The 15,856-nt window shown below is 36.8% G+C and overlaps 1 protein-coding gene across 13 annotated transcripts in view; it reads right to left on the reverse strand.

Moving 5' to 3' along the window:
- The window catches only part of PARD3 (par-3 family cell polarity regulator), a 629,043-nt gene that overhangs the window by 155,672 nt on the left and 457,515 nt on the right, over window positions 1-15,856 (reverse strand). For all 13 annotated transcript variants that reach the window (XM_081228686.1, XM_081228701.1, XM_081228699.1 and 10 more), the window contains one exon: window positions 1,714-1,956. In XM_081228686.1, coding sequence (XP_081084812.1) covers window positions 1,714-1,956 — 243 coding nt within the window. The remainder of the gene's footprint in view (window positions 1-1,713; window positions 1,957-15,856) is intronic.

The following is a 15,856-nucleotide window of genomic DNA, read 5'->3' on the forward strand; positions in this document are numbered from 1 at the left end:
GGGATTTCTGAGTCATGTGAATAATCACTGTAAGTCAATATCTTTTAGATTTTCAAACTAGATGTGGAAGGTGATGAAAATGATCAATATTTTTATCAATGATAAATAACACGTTAACTAATTTTCTTTTAGTTCCTCCAGGAGTTACTAACTGGCAGTGCCAGTGTTGCTGCTGTGCCTTCTCCCAAGAAAACACTTTCCATGGGGCATCCACGGCCTTCAAGTGCGATTTGACCTTTGACAAACAGCTTTCACAAGTACAGCAAAAACCTAGTAGAAGTTTTTTAAGAAAATGTCACTCGCTGATAATAACCTTACTCTTTGAATCCTGATACATCCATATTAGATAATAAACACAGTGAACACCAAAGGGGTTTAAGTAAACCATAAGCCTCCTATGTTAACTTACAAGCCTCACTCATTACAATCAACACCAAATAGATCATCATAAAACAATTTTTTAAAACCCTAAAACCACACAAAACCAAACCAAAAAGAAAGAACAGAATAACAATCTGACTAGCTTTCCCTAAGATCTGCTTCTCCTTTTGCTACTCTTTATAACACTCCTATCTGGGTTTGCCTGAGAGTTACCTGTTGCCTTTGCAAACCTTTATTAAAAATAGCTGCAAGTAAATAGCTAAAACATAGACAGCTTGCAAAATAAAGCAGCCAAATAACACATGGGTGCTAGAGACAAAGGAATTCCAATACATCTCTAGTCTTGTAGGGGTTCATAAAGTACAGCACCAGCATAAGACCTGGGAATTTGTTAGAAATGCAAATTCTCAGGCTCCACTCCAGTCCTATGGAATCAAAATTCTGGGGAAGGGTTAATCCAACTGTGTTTTAAGAAGCCCTCCAGGTATCTGATGTGTGCTAAAGAACCACTAGTTTGAAGTGAGACCTACTATTTTTAAAGCCTAGCTTCACTATACAGCAATGATTATAAGACATCACTCCAAGATGGGATGGAATGAGTGTATTGTTTATGATGACAGCATGCATGTGTTTCAAATAAAAAGAAATGAATATTATTTTCTTCATGAACTAAACTTTATATGGTGCTTGAATACATAAATGAAGGAGCTGAAGATCTGTTTCTAAATTGTTTCAGATAAAATTTGAAATAAATATATAACCATTAACATAGGGTCAGCATTGCACTCCTCTGTGCTACACTAATATACACAATCAGACCTGTGGTCTATGGCTATTAACAAGCAGTTTGAAGACTGGCTATACTATACATCTCATTCACTAACTCTTTCATGATATGAAATCATGTCACCAAAAAAATAAAGTGGCCCAAATCAATCATAATTGGAACAAATCATGTCATTGCCCATCTATTTAACTACCACGACTAGAGGCTCTCCTAGCAATAAAAGGAAATATGCCTTAAATAGAAGAACCATAGTTTCAAGTTTGCTTCTTATTTCAGTTATAAACTACAGGTTAGTTCTCCCATCTGAAACCATTTTAAAACAAGATGACATATTTTGGGATCATGAGACAAGCTATCAAAATCTCTACTGTTCTTCCATTAGGCTTCGATTTGTGTAAACTCAATACTCTTAGACACAAGGGTTTTTAAAAGGCCATTAATAAAAGGCAGTTCTAGTCTGAGAATTGATGAACAATCTACTCCCTTGTCACAAACTATATAAAAGTTGATTTGGAAGCAATACCTTGACTGCTCCAGGAGCCTACCTGTCTGCAGGTAAAGGTTTGGAATTCCGCGGCTTCTTCACTTGGGCATACAAAGCATCCATCATATGCCCTTCTCTCGGACTCTGGGGTCTGGTGTTGAGAGCCATGGAACCTTCATAGGAAGAAATTCCCCCATACATCAACTCATCATCACAGCCAAATGTCCGATGAAAATCTTGGATTTCAGCATAGTCACGCTCCCGAGCCTGTCGCTCCCTAAATTCTCGAGTTTTCGCTTGAATCCTGTAAAATTAGAACAAGTTGGAACAAGAGAAACTATGCCTTTCCTAAGAACTGCATATAGAAACATTCCTCAAAATACGTTGTAAAATACCTATTATTTCATGTAGTTCTAAGAAGATAGATAGGATAAACGATGTTATATTCATTCTAGATTGTCAAGGTAATGTCATGGATGCTCAAAATTATCATTTCAGATAGCTTTGTTCATGTCAGTAAGATACAGTCATGATTTACATCTTAATTTAAATTATCACTTATTAACTAGCTTTTAAAATTCACTAGGAATAGTTTTAGGCATCCACTTGGGTTTCACTCATGAAATTTTTTGAGGCAAAAAGTTACTTTTTGAGAAGTTACACACACATATACTATAAATGTATACATTTATGTGTGGGTGCACCATGTACAATCTTACTCATTACAAATATACCATAAACATTCGACAAACTATGAAGCTTAACCATGAATCCACACTACAATTCTTTATTAATGGCAAAAGAAGATCTCAGTTTAATGATAGTGACTTTGATTTTATGTGATGTATTCAGAACTGGCAAATCCTGAGATAAAGGACCAGAAGGCATGTATCTAATCAAATTTTGAAATATAACTTGACTGTGTTATAACTAAGAAACAGACCTTAAATAACCCCTTTTACTGAAGATATGTTTAAATATTTCCTAAGATTTTATTAAGCTACTTGGTACAAAGTCCTCTTCAACCTATTGAAATAATATATGTCCTAAGATGGTCTTAGTTAGCTGAAGATAATTCAACTACCCTTGATAGAATCTTGATAACTTTTGATGGGAAAATAATATTTCTATTGCATACTTACAAATTTAAATGTTAATTTAAAAGTGAAGTCTTATCTATAAAAAGCAATACTTTCAGCTGTGTTTAGTATTTTATTGCAAAGTTATTCACCTTTTTCATACTTGAAGTAGACCACTGCTAGCATAAATGATACACAAATGTATTCAAAAAAATACAGAAAAGATAAAAAAATCAGATGAAAAATCAGTCCAATAATAAAAAAGAAAACTACAGGTCAACATTTCTCATGAATATAGAAACAAAATTCCCTAATAGAATATTAGCAAATAGAATTTGGAAATATATAAAAAGAATTACACACCATGACCAAGTGATGTCTATTGCAGGAATGCAAGGCTGGTTCAATATTGAAAAATCTATCAATGTAATACATCATATTAATAGGCTAAAGAAGAAAAATCACATGATTATATCAACTGATGCAGAAAATGCATCTGACAAAATTCAACACCCTCATGACAGAAATCTTCAAAAAACTAGTAATAGAGCAGAACTAACTTCCTAACCTTGATAAAAAGCATCTATAAAAAACCTACTGGTAACATAATGGAGAAAGACTGAATGCTTTCCCTTAAGATTAAGAAAAAGGTAAGGATGCCTGCTCCCACCACTGTAATTCAACAGGATGCTGGGAATTCTAGACAATGAAAGAAGCCTAGAAAAGGAAATAAATGGCATACAGATTGGAAAGGAAGAAATAAAACTGTTCTTATTTGTAGATAACATGATGGTCTTCGTAGAAAATCCCGAGGAATCTACAAAAATCTCCTAGAACTAAAAAGAAAGTTTGGTAAGGTCACAGGATACAACATTAGTATACAAAAATCCATTGTATTTCTATATGCTGGCAATGAACACAGATGCCAAAATTAAAAATACGATGTCAGTTACAATCAATAAAAAATGAAATACTTAGATTATAATGGTTGGTTTATAGATATGCATAAAATACATAGATGTAAACCTAACAAAACATGTACAGGACTTATATGCCGAAAACTATACGATGATGAAAGAAATCAAGGAAGATCTGAAATCTGGAGAAACAAATGGTATTCACGGATGAAAGACGCAACATAGTAAAGTCAGTTCTCCCCAAGCTGATATGTAGTTTTAATGTAATTCCTAGAAAAAAACCAACAAGATTCTAGTAAATATAGACAAGATTATTTTTAAATTTATATAAAAAGGCAAAGGATAGAACAGCTAAACAATTGTGAAGAGAACAATAACGTGGGAGGAATCACACTTCCTGATTGCAAGACTGGTAATACACCTGTAATAATCAAGATGGTGTGGTTTCTGTGGAGTGATAGACACTTAGATCAATAGAACAGAATAAAGAACCCAGAAATACCCAACAAGTATGGCGAACTGATTTCTCGTAATTGTACAAAAGCAATTCAATAAAATAAAACAGTCTTTTCAACAAACAGTGCTGAAGCAATTAGACATCCGTAGGCAAAAATGAAAACAAAACACAACAGGACAAAACCCACATTGAATTTAAACTTCATTCCTTATACAAAAATTAACTCAAAATGGACACAAAGTTAAATGTAAAATGTAAAACTATAAAACTTTAGAAGAAAACATAGAAGAAAATTTTTAGGACCTAGCAATGGCGAAGAATTCTTAGAAATGATACCAAAAGCATGATCCATAAAAGAAAAACCAGATAAACTGGACATCATCAAAATTAAAGCATTTCCTCTGTAAAAATATTAAGAGAATGAAAAGACAAGTACAGACTGGGAGAAAATATTTGCAAACCATATATTTGACAAAGGACTCATGTCCAGAATATATAAAGAACACTCAAAACGCAACAATGAGAAAACAATGCAATTAGAAGGGCAAAAGACATGAAGCAATATTTCTCTGAAAAGAATATAGAGATGACAAATAGGTACATGAAAAGATGTTCAACATCAGCAGCCATTAGGGAAATGCAAATTAAGATCACAAAGAGCTATCACTACACACCTATTAGATCAGCTAAAATAAAACAGTGATGCTACCAAATGCTGGGAAGAATGCAGGGAAACTGGATCTCTCACATACTGCTGTTGAAAAGGTAAAATCGTACAGCCATCATGGAAACTAGTCTGGCAGTTTCTTACAAAACTAGACATGTACTTATCATACCACTCAGCAATTGCATTCCTGGGCATTTATCCCAAAGAAATGAAAACTCAAGTCCATGCAAAAACCTGTACACAATTGTTCCTAAACACTTTATTTCTAATATTCAAAAACTGGAAATAACCAAAATATCTTATGATAGGTGAATGGTTGAAGAAACATCCATAGCATAGAATACTACTGAGTAATAGAAATAAACAGACTACCATTACACACGGCAACTTGACTCGATCTCAGGGGTATTGTGCTATGTGAAAAAAAAAGTCAATCTCAAAAGGTCACAGACTACAAGATTTCATTTATGGAAGAGAGGGGTAAGATGGCGGAAGAGTAAGACGAGGAGATCACCTTCCTCCCCACAGATACACCAGAAATACATCTACACGTGGAACAACTCCTACAGAACACCTACTAAACGCTGGCAGAAGACCTCAGACCTCCCAAAAGACAAGAAACTCCCCACGTACCTGGGTAGGGCAAAAGAAAAAAGAATAAACAGAGACAAAAGAATAGGGATGGGACCTGCACCAGTGGGAGGGAGCCGTGAAGGAGGAAAGGTTTCCACACACTAGGAAGGCCCTTCACGGGCGGAGACTGCGGGTGGTGGAGGGGGGAAGCTTCGGAGCCACGGAGGAGAGCACAACAACAGGGGTGCGGAGGGCAAAGCGGAGAGATTCCCGCACAGAGAATCGGTGCCGACTGGCACTCACCAGCCCGAGAGGCTTCTCTGCTCACCTGCTAGGGCGGGCGGGGCTGAGAGCTGAGGCTCGGGCTTCGGTCAGAGCGCAGGGAAAGGACTGGGGCTGGCGGCGTGAACACAGCCTTGAAGGGGTTAGTGAGCCACGGCTAGCTGGGAGGGAAACCGGGGAAAAGTCTGGACCTGCCGAAGAGGCAAGAGACTTTTTCTTCCCTCTTTGTTTCCTGGTGCGCGAGGAGAGGGGATTAAGAGCGCTGCTTAAAGGAGCTCCAGAGACGGGCGCGAGCCGCGGCTAACAGCGCGGACCCCAGAGACAGGCGTGGGACGCTAAGGCTGCTGCTGCCGCCACCAAGAAGCCTGTGTGAGAGCACAGGTCACTCTCCACACCTCCCTTCCGGGGAGCCTGTGCAGCCCGCCACTGCCAGGGTCCCGGGATCCAGGGACAACTTACCCGGGAGAACGCACGGCGCGCCTCAGGCTGGTGCAATGTTACGCTGCCTCTGCCGCCGCAGGCTCGGCCTGCCTCCGTACCCCTCCCTCCCCCCAGCCTGAGTGAGCCAGAGCCCTCGAATCAGCTGCTCCTTTAACCCCGTCCTGTCTGAGCGAAGAACAGACACCCTCCGGCGACCTACATGCAGAGGCGGGTCCAAATCCAAAGCTGAGCCCCAGGAGCTGTGCAAATGAAGAAGAGAAAGGGCAATCTCTCCCAGCAGCCTCAGAAGCAGCGGATTAAAGCTCCACAATCAACTTGATGTACCCTGCATCGGTGCAATACCTCAATAGACAACGAATAATCTCATATTGAGGAGGTGAACTTTGAGAGCAAGATTTATTATTTTTTCCCCTTTTCCTCTTTTTGTGAGTGTGTATGTGTATGCTTCTGTGTGAGACTTTGTCTGTATAGCTTTGCTTTCACCATTTGTCCTGGGGTTCTATCCTTTTTTGTTTTGTTTTGCTTTTTTTTACTTAAAAAATTTCTTTTCTTAATAATAATTTTTTTATTTTAATAACTTTATTTTATTTTACCTTACTTTATTTTATTTTATTCTCTTTCTTTCTTTCTACTTTTTCTCCCTTTTATTCTGAGCCGTGTGGATGAAAGGCTCTTGGTGCTGCATCCAGGAGTCAGTGCTGTGCCTTGAGGTTGGCGAGCCAACTTCAGGACACTGGTCCACAAGAGACCTCCCAGCGCCACGTAATATCAAATGGCGAAAATCTCCCAGAGATCTCCATCTCAACACCAACACCCAGCTTCACTCAACGACCAGCAAGCTACAGTGCTGGACACCCTATGCCAAACAACTAGCAAGACAGGAACACAACCCCACCCATTAGCAGAGAGGCTGCCTAAAATAATAATAAGTCCACAGACACCCCAAAACACACCACCAGACATGGACCTGCACACCAGAAAGACAAGATCCAGCCTCATCCACCAGAACACAAGCACTAGTCCCCTCCACCAGGAAGCTTACAAAACCCACTGAACCAACCTTAGCCACTGGGGACAGACACCAAAACAATGGAACTACGAACCTGCAGCCTGCGAAAAGGAGACCCCAAACACAGTAAGATAAGCAAAATGAGAAGACAGAAAAACACACAGCAGATGAAGGAGCAAGATAAAAACCCACCAGACCTAACAAATGAAGAGGAAATAGGCAGTCTACCTGAAAAAGAATTCAGAATAATGATAGTAAAGATGATCCAAAATCTTGGAAATAGAAGTAGAGAAAATGCAAGAAACATTTAACAAAGACCTTGAAGAACTAAAGATGAAACAAGCAACAATGAACAACACAGTAAATGAAATTAAAAATACTCTAGAAGGGATCAATAGCAGAATAACTGAGGCAGAAGAACGGATAAGTGACCTGGAAGATGAAATAGTGGGAGTAACTACTGCAGAGCAGAAGAAAGAAAAAAGAATGAAAAGAACTGGGGACAGTCTCAGAGACCTCCGGGACAACACTAAATGCACCAACATTCGAATTATAGGGGTTCCAGAAGAAGAGAAAAAGAAAGGGACTGAGAAAATATTTGAAGAGATTATAGTTGAAAACTTCACTAATATGGGAAAGGAAATAGTTAATCCAGTCCCGGAAGCACAGAGAGTCCCATACAGGATAAGTCCAAGGAGAAACACGCCAAGACACATATTATTCAAACTGTCAAAAATTAAATACAAAGAAAACATATTAAAAGCAGCAAGGGAAAACCAACAAATAACACACAAGGGAGTCCCCATAACATTAACAGCCGATCTTTCAGGAGAAACTCTACAAGCCAGAAGGGACTGGCAGGACATATTTAAAGTGATGAAGGAGAAAAACCTACAACCAAGATTACTCTACCCAGCAAGGATCTCATTCAGATTTGATGGAGAAATTAAAACCTTTACAGACAAGCAAAAGCTGAGAGAGTTCAGCACCACCAAACCAGCTTTACAACAAATGCTAAAGGAACTTCTCTAGGCAAGAAACACAACAGAAGGAAAAGACCTACAATAACAAATCCAAAACAATTAAGAAAATGGTAATAGGAACATACATATCAATAATTACCTTAAGTGTAAATGGACTAAATGCTCCCACCAAAAGACACAGACTGGCTGAATGGATACAAACACAAGACCCATATATATGTTGTCTACAAGAGACCCACTTCAGACCTAGAGACACATACAGACTGAAAGTAAGGGGATGGAAAAAGATATTCCATGCAAATGGACACCAAAAGAAAGCTGGAGTAGCAATTCTCATATCAGACAAAATAGACTTTCAAATAAAGACTATTAGAAGAGACAAAGAAGGACACTACATAATGATCAAGGGATCGATCCAAGAAGAAGATATAACAATTGTAAGTATTTATGCACCCAATGTAGGAGCACCTCAATACATAAGGCAAATATTAACAGCCATAAAAGGGGAAATTGACAGTAACACATTCATAGCAGGGGACTTTAACACCCCACTTTCACCAATGGACAGATCATCCAAAATGAAAATAAATAAGGAAACACAAGCTTTAAATGATACATTAAACAAGATGGACTTAATTGATATTTATAGGACATTCCATCCCAAAACAACAGAATACACATTTTTCTCAAGTGCTCATGGAACATTCTCCAGGATAGATCATATCTTGGGTCACAAATCAAGCCTTGGTAAATTTAAGAAAACTGAAATTGTATCAAGTATCTTTTTGACCACAGTGCTATGAGACTACATATCAATTACAGGAAAAGATATGTAAAAAATACAAACACATGGAGGCTAAACAATACACTACTTAATAACGAAGTGATCACTGAAGAAATCAAAGAGGAATTTAAAAAATACATAGAAACAAATGACAATGGAGACACGACGACCCAAAACCTATGGGATGCAGCAAAAGCAGTTCTAAGAGGGAAATTTATAGCAATACAATCCTACCTTAAGAAACAGGAAACATCTTGAATAAACAACCTAACCTTGCACCTAAAGCAATTAGAGAAAGAACAAAAAGCCCCCAAAGTTAGCAGAAGGCAAGAAATCATAAAGATCAGATCAGAAATAAATGAAAAAGAAATGAAGGAAACGATAGCAAAGATCAATAAAACTAAAAGCTGGTTCTTTGAGAAGAAAAACAAAATTGATAAACCATTAGCCAGACTCATCAAGAAAAAAAGGGAAAAGACTCAAATCAATAGAATTAGAAATGAAAGAGGAGAAGTAACAACTGACACTGCAGAAATACAAAAGATCATGAGAGATTACTACAAGAAACTCTATGCCAATAAAATGGACAACCTGGAAGAAATGGACAAATTCTTAGAAATGCACAACCTGCCAAGACTGAATCAGGAAGAAATAGAAAATATGAACAGACCAATCACAAGCACTGAAATGGAAACTGTGATTAAAAATCTTCTAACAAACAAAAGCCCGGGACCAGATGGCTTCACAGGCGAAATCTATCAAACATTTAGAGAAGAGCTAACACCTATCCTTCTCAAACTCTTCCAAAATATAGCAGAGGAAGGAACACTCCGAAACTCATTCTACGAGGCCACCATCACCCTGATACCAAACCAGACAAGGATGTCACAAAGAAAGAAAACTATAGGCCAATATCACTGATGAACATAGATGCAAAAATCCTCAACAAAATACTAGCAAACAGAATCCAACAGCACATTAAAAGGATCATACACCATGATCAAGTGGGGTTTATTCCAGGAATGCAAGGATTCTTCAATATATGCAAATCAATCAACGTGATACACCATATTAACAAATTGAAGGAGAAAACCCATATGATCATCTCAACAGATGCAGAGAAAGCTTTCAACAAAATTCAACACCCATTTATGATAAAAACCCAGCAGAAAGCAGGCATACAGGGAACTTTCCTCAACATAATAAAGGCCATATATGACAAACCCACAGCCAACATTGTCCTCAATGGTGAAAAACTGAAAGCATTTCCACTAAGATCAGGAACAAGACAAGGTTGCCCACTCTCACCACTATTGTTCAACATAGTTTTGGAAGTTTTAGCCACAGCAACCAGAGAAGAAAAGGAAATAAAAGGAATCCAAATCGGAAAAGAAGAAGTAAAGCTGTCACTGTTTGCAGATGACATCATATTATACATAGAAATCCTCAAGATGCTACCAGAAAACTACTAGAGCTAATCAATGAATTTGGTAAAGTAGCAGGATACAAAATTAATGCACAGAAATCTCTGGCATTCCTATACACTAATGATGAAAAATCTGAAAGTGAAATCAAGAAAACACTCCCATTTACCACTGCAACAAAAAGAAGAAAATATCTAGGAATAAACCTACCTAAGGAGACAAAAGACCTGTATGCAGAAAATTATAAGACACTGATGAAAGAAATTAAAGATGATACAAATAGATGGAGAGATATACCATGTTCTTGGATTGGAAGAATCAACATTGTGAAAATGACTCTACTACCCAAAGCAATCTACAGATTCAATGCAATCCCTATCAAACTACCAGTGGCATTTTTCACAGAACTGGAACAAAAAATTTCACAATTTGTATGGAAACACAAAAGACCCCGAATAGCCAAAGCAATCTTGAGAACGAAAAACGAAGCTGGAGGAATCAGGCTCCCTGACTTCAGACTATACTACAAAGCTACAATAATCAATACGTATGGTACTGGCACAAAAACAGAAATATAGATCAATGGAACAGGATAGAAAGCCCAGAGATAAACCCACGCACATATGGTCACCTTATCTTTGATAAAGGAGGCAGGAATGTACAGTGGAGAAAGGACAGCCTCTTCAATAAGTGGTGCTGGGAAATCTGTACAGGTACATGTAAAAGTATGAGATTCGAACACTCCCTAACACCATACACAAAAATAAGCTCAAAATGGATTAAAGACCTAAATGTAAGGCCAGAAACTATCAAAGTCTTAGAGGAAAACACAGGCAGAACATTCTATGATATAAATCACAGCAAGATCCTTTTTGACCCACCTCCTAGAGAAATGGAAATAAAAACAAAAATAAACACATGGGACCTAATGAAACTTAAAACCTTTTGCACAGCAAAGGAAACCATAAACAAGACCAAAAGACAACCCTCAGAATGGGAGAAAGTATTTGCAAATGAAGCAAGTGACAAAGGATTAATCTCCAAAATTTACACGCAGCTCATGCAGCTCAATAACAAAAAAACAAAAAACCCAATCCAAAAATGGGCAGAAGACTTAAATAGACATTTCTCCAAAGAAGATATACAGATTGCCAACAAACACATGAAACAATGCTCAACATCATTAATCATTAGAGAAATGCAAATCAAATCTACAATGAGATATCATCTCACACTGGTCAGAATGGCCATCATCAAAAAATCTAGAAACAATAAATGCTGGAGAAGGTGTGGAGAAAAGGGAACACTCTTGCACTGCTGGTGGGATTGTGAATTGGTACAGCCACTATGGAGAAGAGTATTGAGGTTCCTTAAAAAAACTACAAATAGAACTACCATATGACCCAGCAATCCCACTACTGGGCATATACCCTGAGAAAACCATAATTCAAAAAGAGTCATGTACCAAAATGTTCATTACAGCTCTATTTACAATAGCCAGGACATGGAAACAACCTAAGTGTCCATCATCGGATGAATGGATAAAGAGATGTGGCACATGTATACAATGAAATATTACTTAGCCATAAAAAGAAACAAAATTGAGTTATTTGTAGTGAGGTGGATGGACCTAGAGTCTGTCTTACAGAGTGAAATAAGTCAGAAAGAGAAAGACAAATACCATATTCTAACACATATATATGGAATCTAAGAAAAAAAATGTCATGAAGAACCTAGGGGCAAGACGGGAATAAAGATACAGACCCACTAGAGAATGGACTTGAGGACATGGGGAGGGGCAAGGGTAAGCTGTGACAAAGCGAGAGAGAGGCATGGACATATATACACTACCAAATGTAATGTAGATAGATAGTGGGAAGCAGCCGCATAGCACAGGGAGATCAGCTCGGTGCTTTGTGACTACCTGGATGGGTGGGATAGGGAGGGTGGGAGGGAGGGAGATGCAAGAGGGAGGAGATATGGGAACATATGTATATGTATAACTGATTCACTTTGTTATAAAGCAGAAACTAACACACCATTGTAAAGCAATTATACTCCAATAAAGATGTAAAAAAAAAGATTTCATTTTTGTAACATTATTGAAATGACAAAATTATAGACATGGTGAACAGATTAATGGTGCTAATCTGTAAGCAAGGGGTGAGTGGAACTATAAAAGGAGATATTTGTGATGAAATAATTCTGTTTCTTGATTGCAGTGGTGGTTACATGAATCTACACATGTGATAAGATGACACAGAACTATACACGCAGGTGGTATCAATGTCAACTTCCTGGTTTCAATATTGTATTATACTTATGTAAGTTGTAACACCCATAAGAGAAGTAGGAACTCAAATTCTAATGTCAAATTTATCTAAATTTATAGTAGATTTTTTATTATAGTCTACTTATTCATTTAGGAACAAATATGACAGTCAAGGATGGCATTATAGAAGCTGATTACCACGAAATACTAGATATCCACAATGAAAAAGTTTATAAGTTCAGAGATAATTTTATTCTTTGCACCATACTGTCTTTCTGACTCTGTATTCAGCCAGAAAAACTTTCAAGAGAGGAAAATGACTTCTTTCTTCAACTCAGTGGGGTATTATTTTGAAGCTCAATTAGGATCACTTATCTCACAACCCACTTTACTACTATATTTGGTCACCATCGGACAATCACCTAATCATAGGTAATATTCAGGGTGAGTGGGCATTCACACAAGTCTTGAAGTTTGGGAACCCAAAGCAATTTGAGGGGCTATATTAGAAATAAAGCCAAAACTTCTGAATTTGGAGAACCTCTTAAAAACAAAGGGAGTGATTTGGATTGGTTTAAAAATGATTGAACCCTGTGGTTGGTTAAAAGTGAAACTACTCTTGCTTACTGAGGTTGGAAAGTGTGGCACTGTTAAGCCATCAGAAAAAGAGAATAGGAACAGTCTCTTCTCAAGGGAAGCATGAACCCTAGATAATCTCCCCAAACTACTTACACATCAGTTTCAATGTATTATTGATGGGTCTTGGATTTGAATATTCTTTTGTTCCAAATTACACAAACTCATGTTGACTGGAGGTCAATTTCTGACAAGTCAATGGCTCAGAAGAAATGCTTAGTGGCATGAGGAACAAATCATAAATGCCAGTTCTCAATTGCTTTCTTTTACCCAAAGTTGCACATTATTACTAATTGTCACTCATCACTACATCCAATAAACATTAGTCACATCTATAGTACCTTCTAAAAACATTGATTATTTTTCCTTAAGCTCCAATAACATAAGAAATTATATTTTTATTGTTTACCTTGTCATTACCAATAAATTTATCCCCAAAGTTATAAAAGCTGTTTGTATCCCTCCTTCCCATGCTAGTGGTTCATACTTTTGACGGAAACCTTAGAATAAAACTACAGTATAACTGCGGCCACTGACGGTGGGACTGGCCACAAAGGACTGACAAATCTGGTTATTAGCCTGAACCAATGTCTATTTCAAAGTCATCCTAGAAATCAATGCTAATGAAGCTTGCTGTGCAAATGGCACTAAAAAGTAGTTTTAAAAGGAGGAATGCACTGTGGTTTTGTTGCATTTTAGTGATAGTTCAGTCAACAAAAGACACACAATGATTTTATTATATACTTTTACATTTGAATGTCTTGTTTATTATAAAGTGAGAAAAGGGACTTTGCAACACAACCAAAAGTTATATATACATGTTGTATATTTTCATGTTCACATTTACATTTCATATTTTCATTTTCATATTTTTCTTATTTCAGAAAAAAATATTTGGCTCAGAGGAGAAAATAGTTTTGTTTAAGGAGAATAGCATAGTTTAAGGAAACTTTTCAAAAAGAGGGTATCTTGCAGTGTAGCCCTTAACAGTTCCAGATGGTCAATGCTATAAAAGGACACCCCCTCCACCCTTTTACGGTGACCCTGGGGTCACAAATTATCTCTAAGATGTAAGAGTCATCCGTTTTTCTGAACAGTCAGGTTGTTGTTTAGCATTATCCATCTAATTTATCTCGGGCCAAACCTCACCAATGACAAAAGTAACTGATTAGCCCAAAACTTAGCCAAAGAAATAAATGTCTATTGCTTTAAGCAGTCCAGAAAGTCGTTCTGAGCCATAAACAAGAGAACCATTCTGAGGTTTAAATGATGGCAGACAGCTGTTCTGACATTGATGGGCAACATCTTCACGCACTATTTCCCTGTTCTTGGAATGTTAACAAAAATATTAAAACAACCATTAAAACTTTTTAAACTTTTTACTAAGACTTTTTAAAATGTCAGTAAAAAATTCATCATTTCAATTTGGTATGTTCAAACATAAATATTCACATCTTTCTTTTTTGTTAGAAAAATAACAGTCTTTTCCATTATGAAAATGAAATTGCCTTGAACCTGCACAGAAAGGAATACACAAAATAATGTAATATACTAAATAAAGTAATAAGGTTAATTTCTTTCCTGCTGTCACTAAATTCATGCTAACGGTCTCTCTTCAGCTTGACATCAATTAATGATTTTCATTCCAGACTCATTGCAGTGTTCACTACCCTTTTCTCTAATTAAAATGGATGATGCATGAGGAGGATAAAACACACAAGACTTCTGTTCTTGTAACATTTCTATTTATTATAATTGTTGTTTTTACAATAAATGGCTTCTAGCACTAATTGCAGTAGAGTAAAATGAAAATAACTTTTTTATGACTATGAAGTATAGTTTTTCTATAGCCAGAAAAGATATAAGGCTTGAGAAGCACGACTGGAGAACAACTTCTCAGGATGGAAAAATCAATGGTTACTTAAATTACTCTGCTGTATCCAAAATACTTCTACTTCCAAAGCTATGAAGCCTCAATATATGGAATGTATTGAATCATGCATTTTTAAAAAAGACTCCAAGAAGCAGAAAGTAACCTTTAATGATTTTAATTTAAAAAAACAAAACAAAACACTTTTAATATCTACAGAAGATAAAATATATTAATATTAGTTTAACATAAAAATTAAAATAAACTTCAGATTGCTACATATTAGATAAGGGTTAACTATCTTCAAAAGAATATTTAAGAGCTTGAAATCAACTCTTTTGGGAAACATTTTACCCGCAACTTATTGCACTACCATCCAGAAGCCTCAGTCTGGGAATAAATTTCCTGGATCTTTTCCCAACAATATTTCCTCTCTCTAAAAATCAGTATTACAGAAATTCGTCAAATAAAACCCAATTTCATGGAGAATGAAATTTAAGCTACAAGGCAACTGGAAAAAACAGTTCAATTTAATAGCAGTTTGTGTTCAACTGAATGTTTTATTTGCCCCTCAAAACACTTCAGCAAATGGCAGGTGTCAGAAATCTTCAATTTTCAGCTTACCTTGCTGGGCAAATCTAACAACTGCCACCTACCAAGATGTAAGCTGCCAATGAGGTCTCTATGCTGAATTCCCAAAAGAAGGCCAATATCCCACTAAATTTGAAAACATAGTTATAATTTTAAGTAGGATAATACTTGTGTAATATTGGGGCAAAAGTTGATTTGAAAAGAAAGGCTTTCCACATT

Source organism: Mesoplodon bidens (genome assembly GCF_964165515.1).
Source record: "Mesoplodon bidens genome assembly, chromosome: 3".
NCBI lineage: Eukaryota > Metazoa > Chordata > Mammalia > Artiodactyla > Ziphiidae > Mesoplodon > Mesoplodon bidens.